The sequence below is a fragment of the Salvia splendens genome, chromosome 4, assembly GCF_004379255.2.
Source record: "Salvia splendens isolate huo1 chromosome 4, SspV2, whole genome shotgun sequence".
Lineage (NCBI taxonomy): Eukaryota > Viridiplantae > Streptophyta > Magnoliopsida > Lamiales > Lamiaceae > Salvia > Salvia splendens.
In genome coordinates this window covers 38,023,913-38,040,633 of record NC_056035.1, presented here as the reverse complement: position 1 = coordinate 38,040,633, position 16,721 = coordinate 38,023,913, and the positions used below count along the sequence as shown (strand labels likewise).

At 33.1% G+C, this 16,721-nt stretch overlaps 1 protein-coding gene across 1 annotated transcript; it reads right to left on the bottom strand.

Moving 5' to 3' along the window:
• Positions 1 to 8,299: 8,299 nt before the first annotated feature.
• Positions 8,300 to 9,296, bottom strand: LOC121801297 (transcription factor MYB1-like). Its single transcript, XM_042200763.1, has 2 exons — positions 9,014 to 9,296; positions 8,300 to 8,943 (listed from the first exon to the last, which is right to left on the bottom strand). Exons 1-2 carry the CDS (start codon positions 9,144 to 9,146, stop codon positions 8,435 to 8,437), a joined length of 642 nt encoding a protein of 213 aa, XP_042056697.1. The 5' UTR covers positions 9,147 to 9,296; the 3' UTR covers positions 8,300 to 8,434.
• Between the last annotated feature and the right edge of the window lie 7,425 nt (positions 9,297 to 16,721).

Sequence of the window (16,721 nt, the reverse complement as noted above, 5' to 3'; positions counted from 1 at the left end):
CAGAGAAGTGGTGCAATTGGGAGAAAGAATGATGTGGAGTATGAAGATGAATTTCTGATTTTAAAAAAATATCAGAAGGAAGTGGATTGGTGTTCTTGGAAGGAGACATGGATGTGAGAATAGGCTATTGTTGTGGAGCGGTGGACTCCTATTTGAGATCGAGTCACTGAACTTGAAACCATAACCTCTTGGTTTGTCGATGGAGAACTCGATGAATGCTCGGATTTAGAGGATCTCTCCCTCCTATTTAATTCATCAAAAATGTAAATTTAATTTCTTTACAAATGAAATTGTTTGATGAGTACATTTTATATTAATTACTTTTTTTTATAAATGTGGATTAATTACCTTTAAATAATCTAAAGTGATTATAACTCTTCTCAAACTTAAATCTATTTCGAAAAAAATCATTTTGGGAAAATAAATAATGAGATCCGAAATTGAAAATTGAGGCAATTAATTTGGAAAAGGTGGATTATGTGAAATTTTAATTTTACTTATACTTCACTGTTGTTAACAAAACACATCACTCTTGTTTACAAAACACTTTACTCTTGTTCAGAAAACACTTCACTCTTGTTCACAAAACACATCACTCTTATTCTGATTTTACTTCACTCTTGTTCACAAAACACATCACTCTTATTCTGATTTTACTTCACTCTTGTTCACAAAACACTTCACTCTTGTTCAGAAAACACTTCATTCTTGTTCACAAAACACATCACTTTTATTCTGATTTTACTTCACTCTTGTTCACAAAACACATCACTCTTATTCTGATTTTACTTCACTCTTGTTCACAAAACACTTCACTCCTGTTCAGAAAACACTTCACTCTTGTTTACAAAACTTATCACTCGTATTCTGATTTTACTTCTCTCTTGTTTACAAAACACATCACTCTTATTCCGATTTTACTTCACTCTTGTTTACAAAACAAATCACTCTTTTACTTCACTCTTGTTTACAAAACACATCACTCTTATTGTTAATTTACTTCACTCTTGTTTACAAAACGCGTCACTCTTATTGTGATTTTACTTCACTCTTGTTTACATAACACATCACTCTTATTCCGATTTTACTTCACTCTTGTTTACAAAACACATCACTCTTATTCTGATTTTACTTCACTCTTGTTTACAAAACACATCACTCTTATTCCGATTTTACTTCACTCTTGTTTACAAAACGCATCACTCTTATTCCGATTTTACTTCACTCTTGTTTACAAAACACATCACTCTTATTCTAATTTTAGTTCACTCTTGTTTACAAAGCACATCACTCTTATTCCGATTTTACTTCACTCTTATTTACAAAACACATCACTCTTACCATGATTTTACTTCACTCTTGTTTACAAAACACATCACTCTTAACATGATTTTACTTCACTCTTGTTTACAAAACACATCACTCTTAGCATGATTTTACTTCACTCTTGTTTACAAAACACATCACTCTTAGCATGATTTTACTTCACTCTTGTTTACAAAACACATAACTCTTAACATGAATTTACTTCACTGTTGTTTACAAAACACATCACTATTAACATGAAATCACCAATAGGCTGATACAAGGTTTCACTTGTTTTTATCATAGGGCAGACAAATTCATGCTTATTCTGATTGACCTTAAAAAACACATGACTCTTCTGAGATTGATCATTTATCACAATAGGGAATAAGCTAAGCAGCGCAAGTGTGCATCATATTTTACACACACACGCAACCTTCCTCCTCCCCTTCCTCTCTCTTCCTCTTCCCGTTGCTCTTTATCACCAGCGTGTTTTCCTCCTCTACCGTCACCTGCAGCAATTCCGCACCAATTTCATAAATACCTTCAGCTCGAGCGAGCTATTTCGCATCAATTTCATGAATTCCTAAAGAAATTTCGTTTCAATCAAGCAACAGAGCTTAATTTCTGGTGAATTTCCAGAACAGAGAAGAGAGAAGAGAGAAGAGTAATTGCGGTTCTTTTTCAAATGAATTCAATTTGCCGGTGAAATCTAATTTTGGCTATGCAATGACTATTATACCCCCGCCTTGTTAGTGTGGAGTAAATTTGTGATTGAGGGAACTAATTTCTCCTTAAATTTGAAAATTACATATTTTAATACTAGCCCTTGATTTTCTTGATCTTGTGGCTATGATTTGTTCTCTAGTTATTTGGTTAAGGGGTGTTTGCCATAGATCACTACCATATATATATATATATATATATATATATATATATATATATATATATATATATATATATATATATATATATAGGGTTGCGTTAAAGATAGAACCATTCTTAAGTGTAGAACCTAGAACTCTACATATTTTATTCATTGGATGAGGAAAAAATGACGGTCAAGATTAAAAATCATACATATTAGACTATGTTTTCACGACATTCCGGACTCAACATGTGAAAAAACTCACATGTTGATGGAAGAATGAATGAAACGAAGAAGAGTCCATGCATGCTTTATTTTTTCACTTCTCTGCATTCACCCATTAATAATAGTTTTGGTTGTAATGGGAAGTTGCTGTGCAAATCAACAACATTGGATTAAAAGATCTAACGACCTCCGTTTGGCATTTGTTCTACGTTTAAGAATGGTTCTACGTTTAAGAATGGTTCTATCTTGATCACAATCCTATATATATATATATATATATATATATATATATATATGATCCAAACAAGTATCTCTTAAATCAAAAATTTCTTGATTTAAAGAGATACTTGTTTGGATCAAAAACCTATAGGGTTTTAATCTATAAAAAAACCCTCTAAGTAACAACATACAGCCTAACTATCAACCATCAGATTTAGTAATTAAGGGTCACGATTTATTGTATAATTCATTTCGTTTGTGTCATGACAAACGAAATTTCGGTCATAAGGAGGGCATTTTTAGTACAACAATTAAGTGGAACCGTCAACTACCGTTTTAGTGGGCGGATCTTGGCCTTAGGATTAAATGATCTAATGGTCAATAATTAAGCAAAAACACGAAGATGTATTATTAAACAGTTTTAGGTCATATTATAAAATTCGGGTTTGATGTCATGTTAAGATCATTTCAGGTCATGCTTTGTTAGAATGGCCTAAAAATAAACTAACAATGACCTAAAAATGCCCTACGTATGATTTTGTTCTGCGTGTCTGTATTTAAATCTAGTTTTGTACAGTTTAATTAAAAAATTAAAAATTTATTAGTTGGAAGCACAAAATAAGTCAGTTGGAGTAACTTATATGTTTGGTGCAATCAAATGATATATTCTATATTGCCAACTAATAAGTTCTCAAGTTCTAATTTAAGATAATTCTGAAATGAACCATTTCCTACATAGTATGCTTAGATATATTCATATATAGATTTGAACCCATAACTTAAACTTAATGGATTGTGTTAGGGTAACAACGTGACAACAAGCAACATGCAATCTGCAATACATATGCAAGCAATATGTGATATATAGACAAATAATTCGGCATATGGTTTAAGATACGAAATCAGAGCACTATTTTGATATCATAGTTAAAATGACAACCTAGACAAGTAATATGCGATACATAGGGAAGCAATCTGCGTTACATAGACAAGCAACTCGGCATATGGTTCCAAGCAATATGTGGTACGAAATTAAAGATAATCAAGCAATCTACTATACATAGGCAAGCAAGCCTGCCATATGGTAGGCTAAGATTGAATCGGCTCTTAAATCTAAGGGTTCATATTGGTGGTACATTATCATTTTAAAAGTGGTTGTAATTTAATACTCCATCTGTCCCTGAAAATTTGTCACATTTCGTTTTCTGCACTCTTTTTTAGAAAAATAATACTCCCTCCGTCCCTGACTACTTGCACTTATTTCCTTTCTGGGCGTCCCAAGTTATTTGCACTATTTCCATTTTTAGTAAAAAATTTCACCTACAGCCGTAATATTTGACTTTGTTATACACTCATTCCTTAATCTCCGTGCCGAAAATGAAACGTGTGATTAGTGCGGGACGGAGGGAGTAATAAATAGCTAAAGTGAAGAAAAAATAAAGTAAGAGGAAGAATAATGTAGATGAGAGTCTTCTCTACATTATTATCTCTTTTACTTTACCATCTATTCACTTTAACTATTTATTATCATTTTTTCAAAATATTGACAGAAAATGAAATGTGATAAATTTTCAGAGACTGATGGAGTACAATCTTATAATTACATGTATAAATACCATTTAAAAGTGGTTGTATTTTAATATAATCCTATAATTACATGTATAAATACCATTTTATTGTTTTGAAATTCCTTACATTTATGTGGTATGCACTACTTAATTGATTTGTTGTAGATTGATCGCTAATCCGATTTCATTTACATATATTGACAAAATGAAAGCTTTTCATTTACGATTTGTAAATGAAATCGGATTGTCATTTGAAATTAAAATATGAATTGATAATCCGATTTCATTTACATTTTCTTTGTACACAAATGAAAGCTCTTTATTTGTGATTAATATATTAATTGTCATTTACCTTCTCATTCCGAGCGAAACATTGCCAATTTAACATAGATTTTATAGTGTTTTTCGTGTGTCAACCAGGGAAATTTTTCGTGAAAATGACAAAAAGAAAACACCAAACGAAAAAACAAACAAAACAAAATAAAATAAAAAAACAATATGTTAAATAAGAAATAGGAGAGATAAAAGTTATGGTGGCTACTCATATAAAAGACACCACAATATTTCAATGGGCGTCCATCTATTTTTACCTTTAATTTTGTAGCCCATTTTGGCAGGCCCAGGACTACTTGCCCAAATACATTAGTTCTATATACTACTACTAAACTTTATTAGTTCAACAAATTTCTGATCATTAGTATTGTGTTTGCTACAGTATATAAACACCCATTGCCACAGTGAAATTGAGTAGATAACGCTATAATAACTACAAATAGAGTAGAAAAAGACGTACAAACTTATCCTTTGGAAGAAAGAAAGAAAGAAAATTATTAAGGAAAAAAAGACATAAAATCCTAGACATTCCGCAAGCTGCCAATAGAAATCTATCATTAGTATCCTGAGAGCATATAAATATATGCAAGTAAATTTGCTAATCAAGCAGTTAACCAAGTATCAAAGAGAATTCTATAATAGTACTATTTCATGAACATTAATTTTAAGTTATTGAGAAGTAGGTGAGTTTTGTTAAGAACTAGTAGTAGTACTCTCTGATTATGGCATTGCAATAGTAATTCTATGAAGTTTCAAAGTTGTAGACTCTAATTCTAGTTCTTATCAAACTCAATAATTAACCTAGCTAACACCCTTTATACTATTACAACTAATTAAGAGCTAATGTTGGCCATATATTTGCAAATGAACGAATATGAATAAGATCAATTTACAAGTTTTAGGGGCCCTAGATAGATAAAACAAACATGATAACAACACACATTTTATGTCATTTTAGAATAGATAACTCCAAGATAAATGAGTTATCTACTCTATCGAGACTTAAGAGTATTGGAGTAAATTATATTTCTGGGAACACACTACATTCTATTTTAATGGCCTTTTTTAATTGAAATAACTATTATTATTGATCTTGTATCAACATGCAACTAGAAAAATATTCTTCTTTATCTCATTTTGACTTAGGTTTTATGGATTCTAAAAATTTAATTTAAAGATTACAACCATTTAAAGCATGGAATTTGATCAAATTCAGATCAATCCCACAATATTTTAAAATGTAATATTACGTCAAGAAGTTCCAAAGGAAATTGTTACATCTGTATACAAAACGACATGTCTTGTTGCTCTTAAAACAACTTAATTTTATTAAATAAGAATGAAAAGAAGAAAAATAATAGAGAAAGAAAATTCTTATTTGAATGGAATAACTTTGTTTTGAGCACTATGAGACTAAAAAATTGAAGTGATTTAATATTCAGTTTTATGAGACTAAAAAATTGAAGTTATTTAATATTCAGTTTTCAAATATTACAAGTCTACTGACTAAATTTCATGATTTAAATTTATATTATCCGTTTATTTTGTTTTGTAATATAGAGTGTAACTATATCATTTACTATTGTTTTCACATCCTAATTTTATGGGACTAATTCGTACTATTGATTTTATAGAAAATGGATAAGATGATACATTATTAAACATTAGAAACATTGTTGACAGAATCGTACACCAATAATGCCCAAAATTGTTTAAGTAGGGCATCAATTGCATTTACATGTCATTGGATTCATTCATCGTATCAGTTATGTATTTGTGCGTGTACGTGTTTCAAATAACTTAACAACGTTGGAACTCGGATGTTGATTACTCCATCCGTCCCTTAAATTTTGTCACATTTTTCCATTTTCTTCCTCCCACAAATCACATTTAACTTTTTACCATTTTTTTATAGTGGATCTCATATTCCACTAACTCATTACAACTGACATTTTATTATAAAACTAATAATATATAAAACTAGGACTCACTCTCCACTACCTTTTTAACTCACTTTCCATTATACTTTTTAAAACTCACGTCCAGTTAAAGTGTGACACCACTAACTTTTTCAACTCACTTTTCATTATATTTTTTAAAACTCATGTCCAGTTAAAGTGTGACAAAATTTAAAATGGAGTATTATATACACAATATTAGAACTTTAAATTAAGCTATATGATAGAAATTTCAAAGTTGAGGATAGAAGTTTCAAAGTTGAAACTAGGAAGTACTCCTAGCTGTTATTGCGTATTAAGTTATAAGCCAAAGGTTTCCAGATTGAAATTAAGAGGTTGGATAATCAAAATTTGAGTTGAGTTATAGCCTTATAGGGTAGAAGTTTCTAGCAGTAACACGTATTCATTAATTTAGAGATCAATGCATTTATTTCATGATAAGATGCAAATGGAAACAATAATGCAATCACATGATAGAAAGGTCTAATATTCTTTTAAGTAGAATGGAAACGCATGATTAAAAAAATGTGTTAAGGATAATCTCCTTAACGCGATGCCGGAAGATAGATTAGAAGTCCCGGGAGGCGAAATTCCGTCGACAACTAGGGTTTGCAGAAAAACGTTAAAGAAAACAAGAAAGGCGATAAACGATTATTTCATTGATTGATTAATGAGAATAATAATAGCCCTATTTATAATAGGGATACTAACTTAATGAACAAGACAAAAGATATGCAATCCCTAAATTATCTAACTAAATAATGCAACTAAATAATTAAATATTAAACGTATCAAAATGTCAAACCAATTTTGGTAAATGAATATCACGTTCAACTTGCTAATTTTATTTATATTTTACTATATAAAATTAATACGTATATAAGTACAAATGTAAGATTCTTATTCTATAAACTTTTTTTTCATACGTTAAATTATGTAGTCTAGTACTATACATTTAAATTTATGACAAGTTAGAATGGAGCATTTATTCATAGGCAAAAAAGGAGTACCCATTTTTTTTGTTATAGTGGCACACTAATTTTTTTCTAATCAAGCAATTTATTATGCAGTAAAATTAGCTGGAAGTGGATTAATTTGGTTAACAATTGATGATGGCTTTCGGAAGTATGATGAGTAGAATATACGATGAATTGAAAAACGTAAACAAAGCCATCGAAAAGGGTAATGGTGTTGAGATCTCAATGGATTTCTATCCACTTGTTCTATTTAAATACACACTTCCCTTTTCGAGGGAAATGTATCACGTGATAACTATGCTCACCATTGACACAGACATAAAGCAATGAAAATTGTAACGTAATTGTCCTGTCATAATACTATATGAAATCAAACTATTAATTTTAACCCTAGCAAAATCTCGCTAAAACAATCAATTTTTAGTCAAAATTCTTGTTCATCCTGGTATTTTAATTTCACACTATGACCAATATTTTTGAGATCGGAAAAATAAAACATAAATAAATGTCAATATAAATAAAAACGATAAAAAAATATCAACAATATATTATTATAATCAAAGGAACTGATTTTTTTATCATGGGATACTTGTGATCGAATTCAAATTTCATGAATTTTCCGTTTATTTCATTTTCGTTGTCGAAGTTGAAGTGCATATTCTAGAGTTTGACTAAACTTCATTATCTTTTAAATGATAATTAGTTGTTAAACTCTTTTACCTCCATTGCGGGGCTTGTTAAGTGTTTTGAAAAGTCTGGTTGGAGTATGTCAAAATTAGTAAATCTAAGCACTAAATTTATGAAAACAAAAGAAGAAAAGATTTAGAGGAAAAGTAAGACAAGTAGTAGTAGCAATGATTAGAATTAATAATGATGAGGCGCAGACATAAAGAGACAATAATAATACATTAAAAGCAGCCAGTTTTGCTTTACTCGTAGTATTATTCATTGACGATTTATATAATTAATTAACTAATTTAATTAAAGAAGCTGCATATACTCAGCGTACACCTGCTCCCACATCTCTCCGCCGAACGAATCGGAGAAGTGATACAGCGCCGCCGAATCCTCCATCTCCGGCACGGCCTGGCTGCTCGACGACCTGCTGCTAGGCAAGCTGTCGTGGCTCTCGTTCCTCGGGAAAGCAGAGGAAATTCTAGTAGGCTTGGGCGAGAACAGTTTAGCTGATTCAATCTCCGGCGGCGGGGCGGCGGCGGTCTTCTTAGCCGGGTTCTTTTTCTTAGGTGCGGGTGGGGGTGGATTGGAATGGGAATTGAGCTTCTTGAAGAGATGAGTGTTCCAGTAGTTTTTAATCTCATTGTCGGTTCGACCTGGCAATCTGCCGGCGATTAGGGACCATCGATTCCCGAGGAGGCGGTGCAGCCGCACGATCAGATCCTCTTCGTCTTCGCTTATGTTTCCTCGCTTGATCCCTGGCCGTAGATAGTTCATCCATCTCAATCTGCAGCTCTTTCCACACCTCAGCAGCTCTGTTAATTTCAACCATTTTAGCTCTAATTAATTAATTAAACACACAAATAGATTAGAGTGTATAATTACCGGCTTTTTTGGGGAGAGAACGCCATTGGCCTTCACCGTGTTGTTGGATGTAAGAGGAGAGGAGAGAGTCTTCTTTGGCAGACCATGGCCCTCTCCTCAATCCCACTTTTGAGCAGCAAGCGGATCTTCCCATTGCCTCTCTCTCTCTCTCCTCTATACGTGTTTATTATTGGGATTCCATCTATATATATAGATAGATACATACATAAATACATACACGGAGCTGCACCTATTTCCCACTCTTTCTTTCTCTAATGCTCCTAGAGAGAGAAAAATCAAAAAGTAGGATGGGAATAGCAGCCACATGTTGGTTCGATGAGGCTTCCTATTACTATTAAAAATTTATTAAAATCCACCACAACTAATGCAATTATGGAAATATAAATTTACACATGATGTCGTTATTATTTTATTAGTAAATGAAATTGACAACTTGGTGTGGTATTTATGTTTATGTATTTAGATTGTGATAAGTTTTTCCGGAATGCCTGCATGCATCAATCCATACCTACCGCTCCCTCCTTCTCAAGGAAGATGACCTCTTCCTTGGGCAATACGGGATTTTAAATAGCTTTATTTTGTGTGTTAAATGAAGAGAGTAAAGTAAGAGAATGAGAACAAGATACAATGTGTTTCTATTTTTATTAATGAGTCATCTTGATTAAGATAAAAAAAAGGAAAATAAGTCATCTTTAATTGGACGGAGGGAGTAGTGTTTGTTACAATTGAATTGTCATTTACTAGCTCCATTCCGGAGTCAATGCTATTTTTTTTATTTTGTTCACACCTTGGATCTCAAATCTAGGCATATCTCAACGTTTCACCTAGTCCAACTTTCAGCTCATATTTTGTTTTATTATTCTCTAGTAGGAGTAGTAATATTTGTATTCATCAAAATAGCATAAAGAACGAAGACATTTGTGGGGAGGAAGCAGCAGATTATTGGTGGAGTACTCTGTACCATTTATCCAGAAAGTTAAAAAGTACACGTGTCCCATTTTTATTCAAACACAAGTTTTAAGAAATATATTAGTATCACGGTAAGGTGGGTTAAAAAAATTAGGCCATCTACAACGTTGTCTCTTATCCGTCTCTTAACCGTCTTTTAAATTATTATTCATGAGCCTCCTATACTTTTTTACTCCATCTCTTAACTAAGGGACGGAACCTGCAACCCTCCATCTCTTATCCGTCCCTTAACCGTCTATTAAATTAATATTCATTCAATTTCATTTTTTATTTGTATTTCTAACAAATTCAATTAATAAAAAACACACTTCATTAAATAAAATAAAAATACAATTTAAAATCCTAAAAATATACATAATTAAATTCGTAGCAAAATAAATAAAAAAAGACATAATTTAAAATATTAGAAATTAAAATGCAAATTATTGACCATAAAAATTCCACGGACGGAAGAAAGTCTTATTCAAACCATAATAGATGCGTATGAGAAAAAACAAACGTCATCGATCGCTGTTTGATGAAGTCCACGTCAGGTCATTCAACTCTGTATATTTTGATGCTCTAAATTCATTTTCATTTTTTATTTTTATTTCCAACAAATTCAATTAATAAAAACACATTTCATTAAATAAAATAAAATTACAACATTACATTCTTAAAACAATAAAACAAAACATAATTAAAAATCCTAAAAAATGAAAAATACATAATTTAATTTCTACCGGCGGCTTCCTCCCGGTTACGATGGATGTAAGTTCGGGAGCGTCTTTGGGGCTGCGCGGCTTCCTCCGCCTCCCGGCGTCGATCTTCTTCAAGTGATTCTTCCATTATTCGATGCATTTGCTCAAATGGATCCATTAGATCGATTAACTTTGAGAGAAGAATAAACGAGATGATTTGAGATGAAAATTGGAGTGGAAAGAGAGATGATTTGAGAGGATTATATGTGTGTTTGTGTGCGAAATGAGGATCAAATAGGAGTATTTATAGAGTAAAAAATAAAAAAAAATTAAAAAAAGGGAAAACGGTCGAAAACGGTAATATTATCGTTTTCGAATTTTAATTTTTTATTTATTAAATTCTATTTTTTTTAAAAAAATAATTTATTGCGTCAGCATGACGAAACCCACTCGCGGGCCGGCGAGTGGGCGTCGCACGCCACGTAGCGCAAGCGCGTGGCGAGACAGCTCGCGCGCTGTCTCGGCCTGATGCGGGTCTCGGCGGGATGGTGACGGGACGGGACACTGCAACTCGTCCCGCGCCCCGTCTTGTCACGGAGGGACGGGACTCGAGCCACCCGCGTAACGCGTTGCGGGTGGCCTTATAGAAAGATTGGGTATGCAATCCAACTCAATCGTCCAATATCCACATAGGTGGCGTTCGGTTGCCATGACTAATATCATGAGACTATCCATCTAGGATTAAGTTGTGTGATTATTTTAGTTGGAGGGGGGATGATATGACTAATTATTATGAGATTATCCATCTAGGATTAAGTTGAAGGGTTCAATCTTATGAACCAAACATGATACATATTTAATCATGAAATTTAATCTTGCCAACCGAACACCCCGTAGTGTTAACAAAGTTATATGTATTTTTTACCATAAATACATGATTCATTAATGTTAAATTGTGAATTAAGCTCTTACATTGAAAAGTCTCCGAGTAATGAACTAATCCCACAAGTTATCTACTAATAAATTAGTCAAAGTAAACTAGTAACGATTTACGATTGCTACGTTTACGTATCGAATTTAGTTTCTTCATAATTCAGTGTTTATGACTTTTTTGTGTTCGAGGGATACCAACAATTCTCCCAATTCAGAACATTTCCACGTCATAGATTCACACGAGTGTATGCGTGTGCTTTTTATAGCTATAAAATATTAGTATGACACTAAAATAAAATACTAATTTTACTATAATTGTAGATCTAGATTCCTACAAAAGATTGGTTAATTAACCTACGGAATATAGTGTGAGATAAGTGCACAATATGTGCTACGTGAAGTATGAAGATAAAACATAAACAAATAAATAAAAGCAGCTAAACAATGAAAAAAGTCTTAGAATAATTATCATTTAAATTGTAATTTTACATTAACTTCTAGTTAGTCACATAACTTTAATTTTTTTTGCAATCATCCCACAAAGGTCAAAAACGAATATGTCAAAATCAAATACTCCATGATATAATTATAACACCAATATTACGTACGCCGTTTCAATTATAACTTATAAGTATAACAATGTTGTATAGCTGTCATATCATATTGGTTTAAATTAATTTTCATCTTTGACCATTGTGGGATAACTAAAATAAATTTAAAATTTATGATTTTATATTCTAATTTTAATAATTGTTAGATTAACCAAAAATTAACAATAATTGTAATTTAAAATAACAACTGTCCCAAAAATCTTAGTAATTTGTTCGATGCTCAAACACTTGCGTCTGAAAAGTTATGGCCAGTAAAGAAAAACAATTCAGTACACATAACGTAAACATGAGCTTAACTAATTACTTAATCTCTTTATACACAAGAAATTAAAAGTCGTTTACGAGAGATAAAAGAAAACTCAATACAATTCACATCACAAAAACTCCATTTATATATAGCACAAAAGGTGAAAGCGTATCAAGAAAAGTACTAAATTGATAGCACTATGTTCTAAACTTAAATGTTTATGAATATGCCGTGTAAATTTTTAAATTTAAGAAATAAAACTTAAAATGTATTATAGCTTTGCCTTGGCTTTTGAGGCGAAATTTATGTGGTGGGAATTGTTTATTTGATACTATGAGACAATGAATAGTTATATACCATGCATTATGACAAGACGTCATTTTAATTTATTTGTGTCTAGATATGTAACAACTATTTTCAACAACGACGGTAAGAGTATTAAGTTCAATTAGAATATTCCTCAAACACCATTGTTTTCTCATATTCCACTTTTTATCCCTGCAACTTGGTTCAGATGCAACGGATTTATTCATTTATTTACTTAAATACTACTAGTAGTACTACTTATTAATGATGTTTAATTAATTAAATATGTTGTGAATCCGTATAATTAATTGGCATCGGTTATTAATTTGAAAATTAGATCAACATTTTTTTATATGAACGAGCTATATAGAATTAGAATAGTGAAGTTTGTGAAAAGATATATACAAACTAATTCTTCTAAACTTAGTTGAGAAGTTAGAATCACGACTTTTAATTCATTCAACATTTCTGCTTATTAGTTTATGGACCTTTGTTATTTTCTTATTCTTTAGTTATTAATTGTGAGATCACAATCATAATTTGATTTAATAATCATTTAGTCAGACCACAAACATAAGTCCAACATATCATAATTAATTAGATTAAATACTTCTCTGCCAAAAGGTCTCACGAATTCAAATTAATATGCATGTATATGAATAGAGGATATAACAACACCAATATTGTTCTAGAACAAAATTGGTCCTTTCAATATTCAATGCTCATATTTTCTCATAACTTTTAATCTTACTGATAAAAGAAAAAAACAGCTAGGCCAAATTCACTCTATTCGATGCTCCCCAAGTTACTCATCTTCCTGCCCCATAAAATAAATGACAGAGTTGTAACTTAAAAGAGAAAACACACATTTATATATGCAACATGCAGCTGTTGATTTTAAATATGATTTAGTTAATGTCATTGAGTGACAAATAGCCAAAACTATGATTTTAAATATGAATTTTCAGTACAATTGTTTTAATTGCTCATATTTATTTAAACGGAAAAAAGTACTGATTTAATCATGAAAACCTGTTCTTAGGGTATTAATTTATTGAGCCCAATAGAAGCCCATTTGTAGATATTACTTAGACTGATATCACATTTGTTTGGCCCACTTAACTACCTACGCCCCTAAAACAAATTTTATTCTGCATAACTTGTCCACTTCAACGATATAATCTCATTTTTAAATAATTAAACAAAAGAATACAAATCACAGTAGACGAAGTAGTATAAATTGAATTGATATTCCATTACAAATTAACAAGATATACGAACATTGGGTTAACTTTGAGACATTAGTATGCTTTGTTATTTTGGGCAAATTTTAAAACTATTTAAGTTCGCGATTATACATAGTATTACGTTCAAAGTTCATGAAAAAAATAAATTTTTAAAAAGTTTCTTATTATTAAGTGTCAATATATCTACTTATTATTATGATGAATAATTCGTATTTGAATACCATCCATCATAATAATAGTAATATAATTATATATTATTATAATTATAATTATAAATAATATAATAGTAATAAGTATAATTATTATCATAGTTATTTACTGATATTATAACAGAATTTATAATTTTAAAGTTTTTGATAAAATTTTGTTAATTAATTATTAATTTATAAAATAATAAAAATTATTATTTATTATTATATGATTCAAGATTTTAATAATTATTATTATTTTAATTATAATTGTAATTAAAGTTATTTATTATGTTGAAATTAAGCATCATTAATAATTTTAATATTTTTAATTAATAATAATCATTATAATTATATAAAATTATGTCCACTCTGTAAAGTATCTAAACTGTGAGAAATCTAAAAATAGAAAAAAGAAACTAAGAAAAGTTTAGATTCAAAATGTTAGAAAATTTTAATCTACTTACCTTGTTTTTCGGATTTTGATTTCTTTTCCATTTTTATTAAAAATTAAAATATTTACATAAATCTACAAATTAAGAAATCATATTATTTTTGTAAATAAAATTTTGACAATTAAACTAAATTACTAGTATTAATATGGAATCCATAAATAAGAGATGAAATTGCTAATGCCCTAAGGCCACCCGCAACGCGTCACGCGGGTGGCCCGTGTTTCGTTCCGCATTGACGGAATCGGGGCGGGACGCGTTGCAGCGTCTCGTCCCGTCCCCAGCCCGTCACGCAACCAGTCCCACCGCGACGAAATGCGGGACGGCTCGCCAAGCGTCGAGACGACGTGGCGCGCTCCCAAGCCATGTGTGAGGCCCACTCGCCGTCCCGCGAGTGGGCATCGTCACACTGACGCGATAATTCATTTTTTTTTAAAATTCGGATTAAAAAAAATGTTAAACGGTAATATTACCGTTAATAGAGCCGTTTTTCCCCTTTTTATTATTTTTTACTCTATTAATACTCATATTTCATCCTCATTTCGCACACAACTACACATCTACTCTTCCCAATTCATCTCTATTTCCTCTCCAATTTTCATCTAACATCTCATCACAAAATGTCCAGCGGTGGCGGCTCCGACGCGTGGGATCTCAACGCGTTCGGCGACTGGGGGAGCATGTACAATACATTGGGTGGTTCCGGTTCGTCGACGCCGGGCACCCAGGGTTCGTCGACGCCGGGGGGTACCAACCACCCAATTTTGATGTTGATGCATACGCCCGTCCCTCCGCCCCGCGGTATTCGCAGGGATTATCCCAGATTCGGGAGGATTATCCGGTTCAACCCACTCCGGAAGAAGGCCGAGGTGGGGGAGGAGGCCGAGGCGGGGGAGGCTCCAGGGCGGAGGCGGACGCGGAGGAGGAGGATCTAGGCCGGCATCCGTACGGCCCCAAAGAAACTCTGGCGGTGTACAACGCCTGGATCATCGTCTCATACGATCCCATCGTCGGGAATCAACAACCCTGGAAGTGCTTATGGGAAAAGGTCACCGAGGCCTACCACGAGATTAAGCCGAAATAGACCCGCCGCCGCACATATAAGATGCTCCGCGCTCACTTTGACCGAGTCGACAGAGAGGTCAAACGATTCTGCGCCATCTACGAGAATGAAGCGACGCAGTACCAAAGCGGAGCCACGGGAGCCGACATTCTGAGGTCGGCTTTGCGGGTCTACTTCGAAGACACCGGCAAACAATTCAAATATCTCGATGTTTGGGAGCTCGTCAGGGACGAGGAAAGGTGGGCCGGCGGTGTGCGGTCCAGCTCGTGCTCGACCTCGAAGCGCACGAAGCACATGGCGAGTGGCCAATACTCGTCTGGTGAGGGCGGTTCGGGCAGCGGGGCACAAGAGTTTTCCTCGCAGGAGGAGGAGACCCCGACAGACAATGTCGGGGGGTCCTCCCGTGGGCGCCGTCGACCGCAAGGGAGAAATGGGGCGAAGGCGGCTAGAGGGAGGAGGGGCCGAGCCGAATCAAGCCAGGCAGGCTCGGGCTCGGGGGACCCCCCAACTCCCTTATGGCCATGTACATGACCGCCACAATGGCAGGCACTTCCCGCTTTACGCCCGCCCAATATCAAGCCTGGCTTAACGGAGTTGCGTTTATGGCGGCACAACTTGGCATTCCGCCTCCTCACGGCTTCAGTGCACCTCCACCGCCTCTTCCGGGGGATGATTCGCCGGCGGAGTAGTTTTTTTATTTTCTATAAAATTATATTTTAAATTATGTCATTTTTATTTTTTTAGGATTTTAATTATGTGTGTTTTTTATTTTTTTGAATTTTAAGTTGTATTTTTATTTTATATTGTAATGTTATTTTATTTTTAATGAAGTGTGTTTTTATTAATTGAATTTGTTAGAAAAAAATAAAAAAATGAAATTGAATGAATAGTAATTTAAGAGACGATTAAGGGACGAAGGGTTACAGGTTGCGTCCCTTAATTAAAGGACGGAGTAAAAAAGTATAATGACTGCATATAGCGTTTGAAGGGACGGTACAGTGACATGGTCGTG

Excerpts from the sequence above, each read along its gene's own strand:
- LOC121801297 (XM_042200763.1), bottom strand. The coding sequence starts at position 9,146 with ATGGGAAGATCCGCTTGCTGCTCAAAAGTGGGATTGAGGAGAGGGCCA. Across the intron at positions 8,944-9,013 it reads TTCTCTCCCCAAAAAAGCCG|AGCTGCTGAGGTGTGGAAAG; the intron begins GTAATTATACAC and ends TGAAATTAACAG.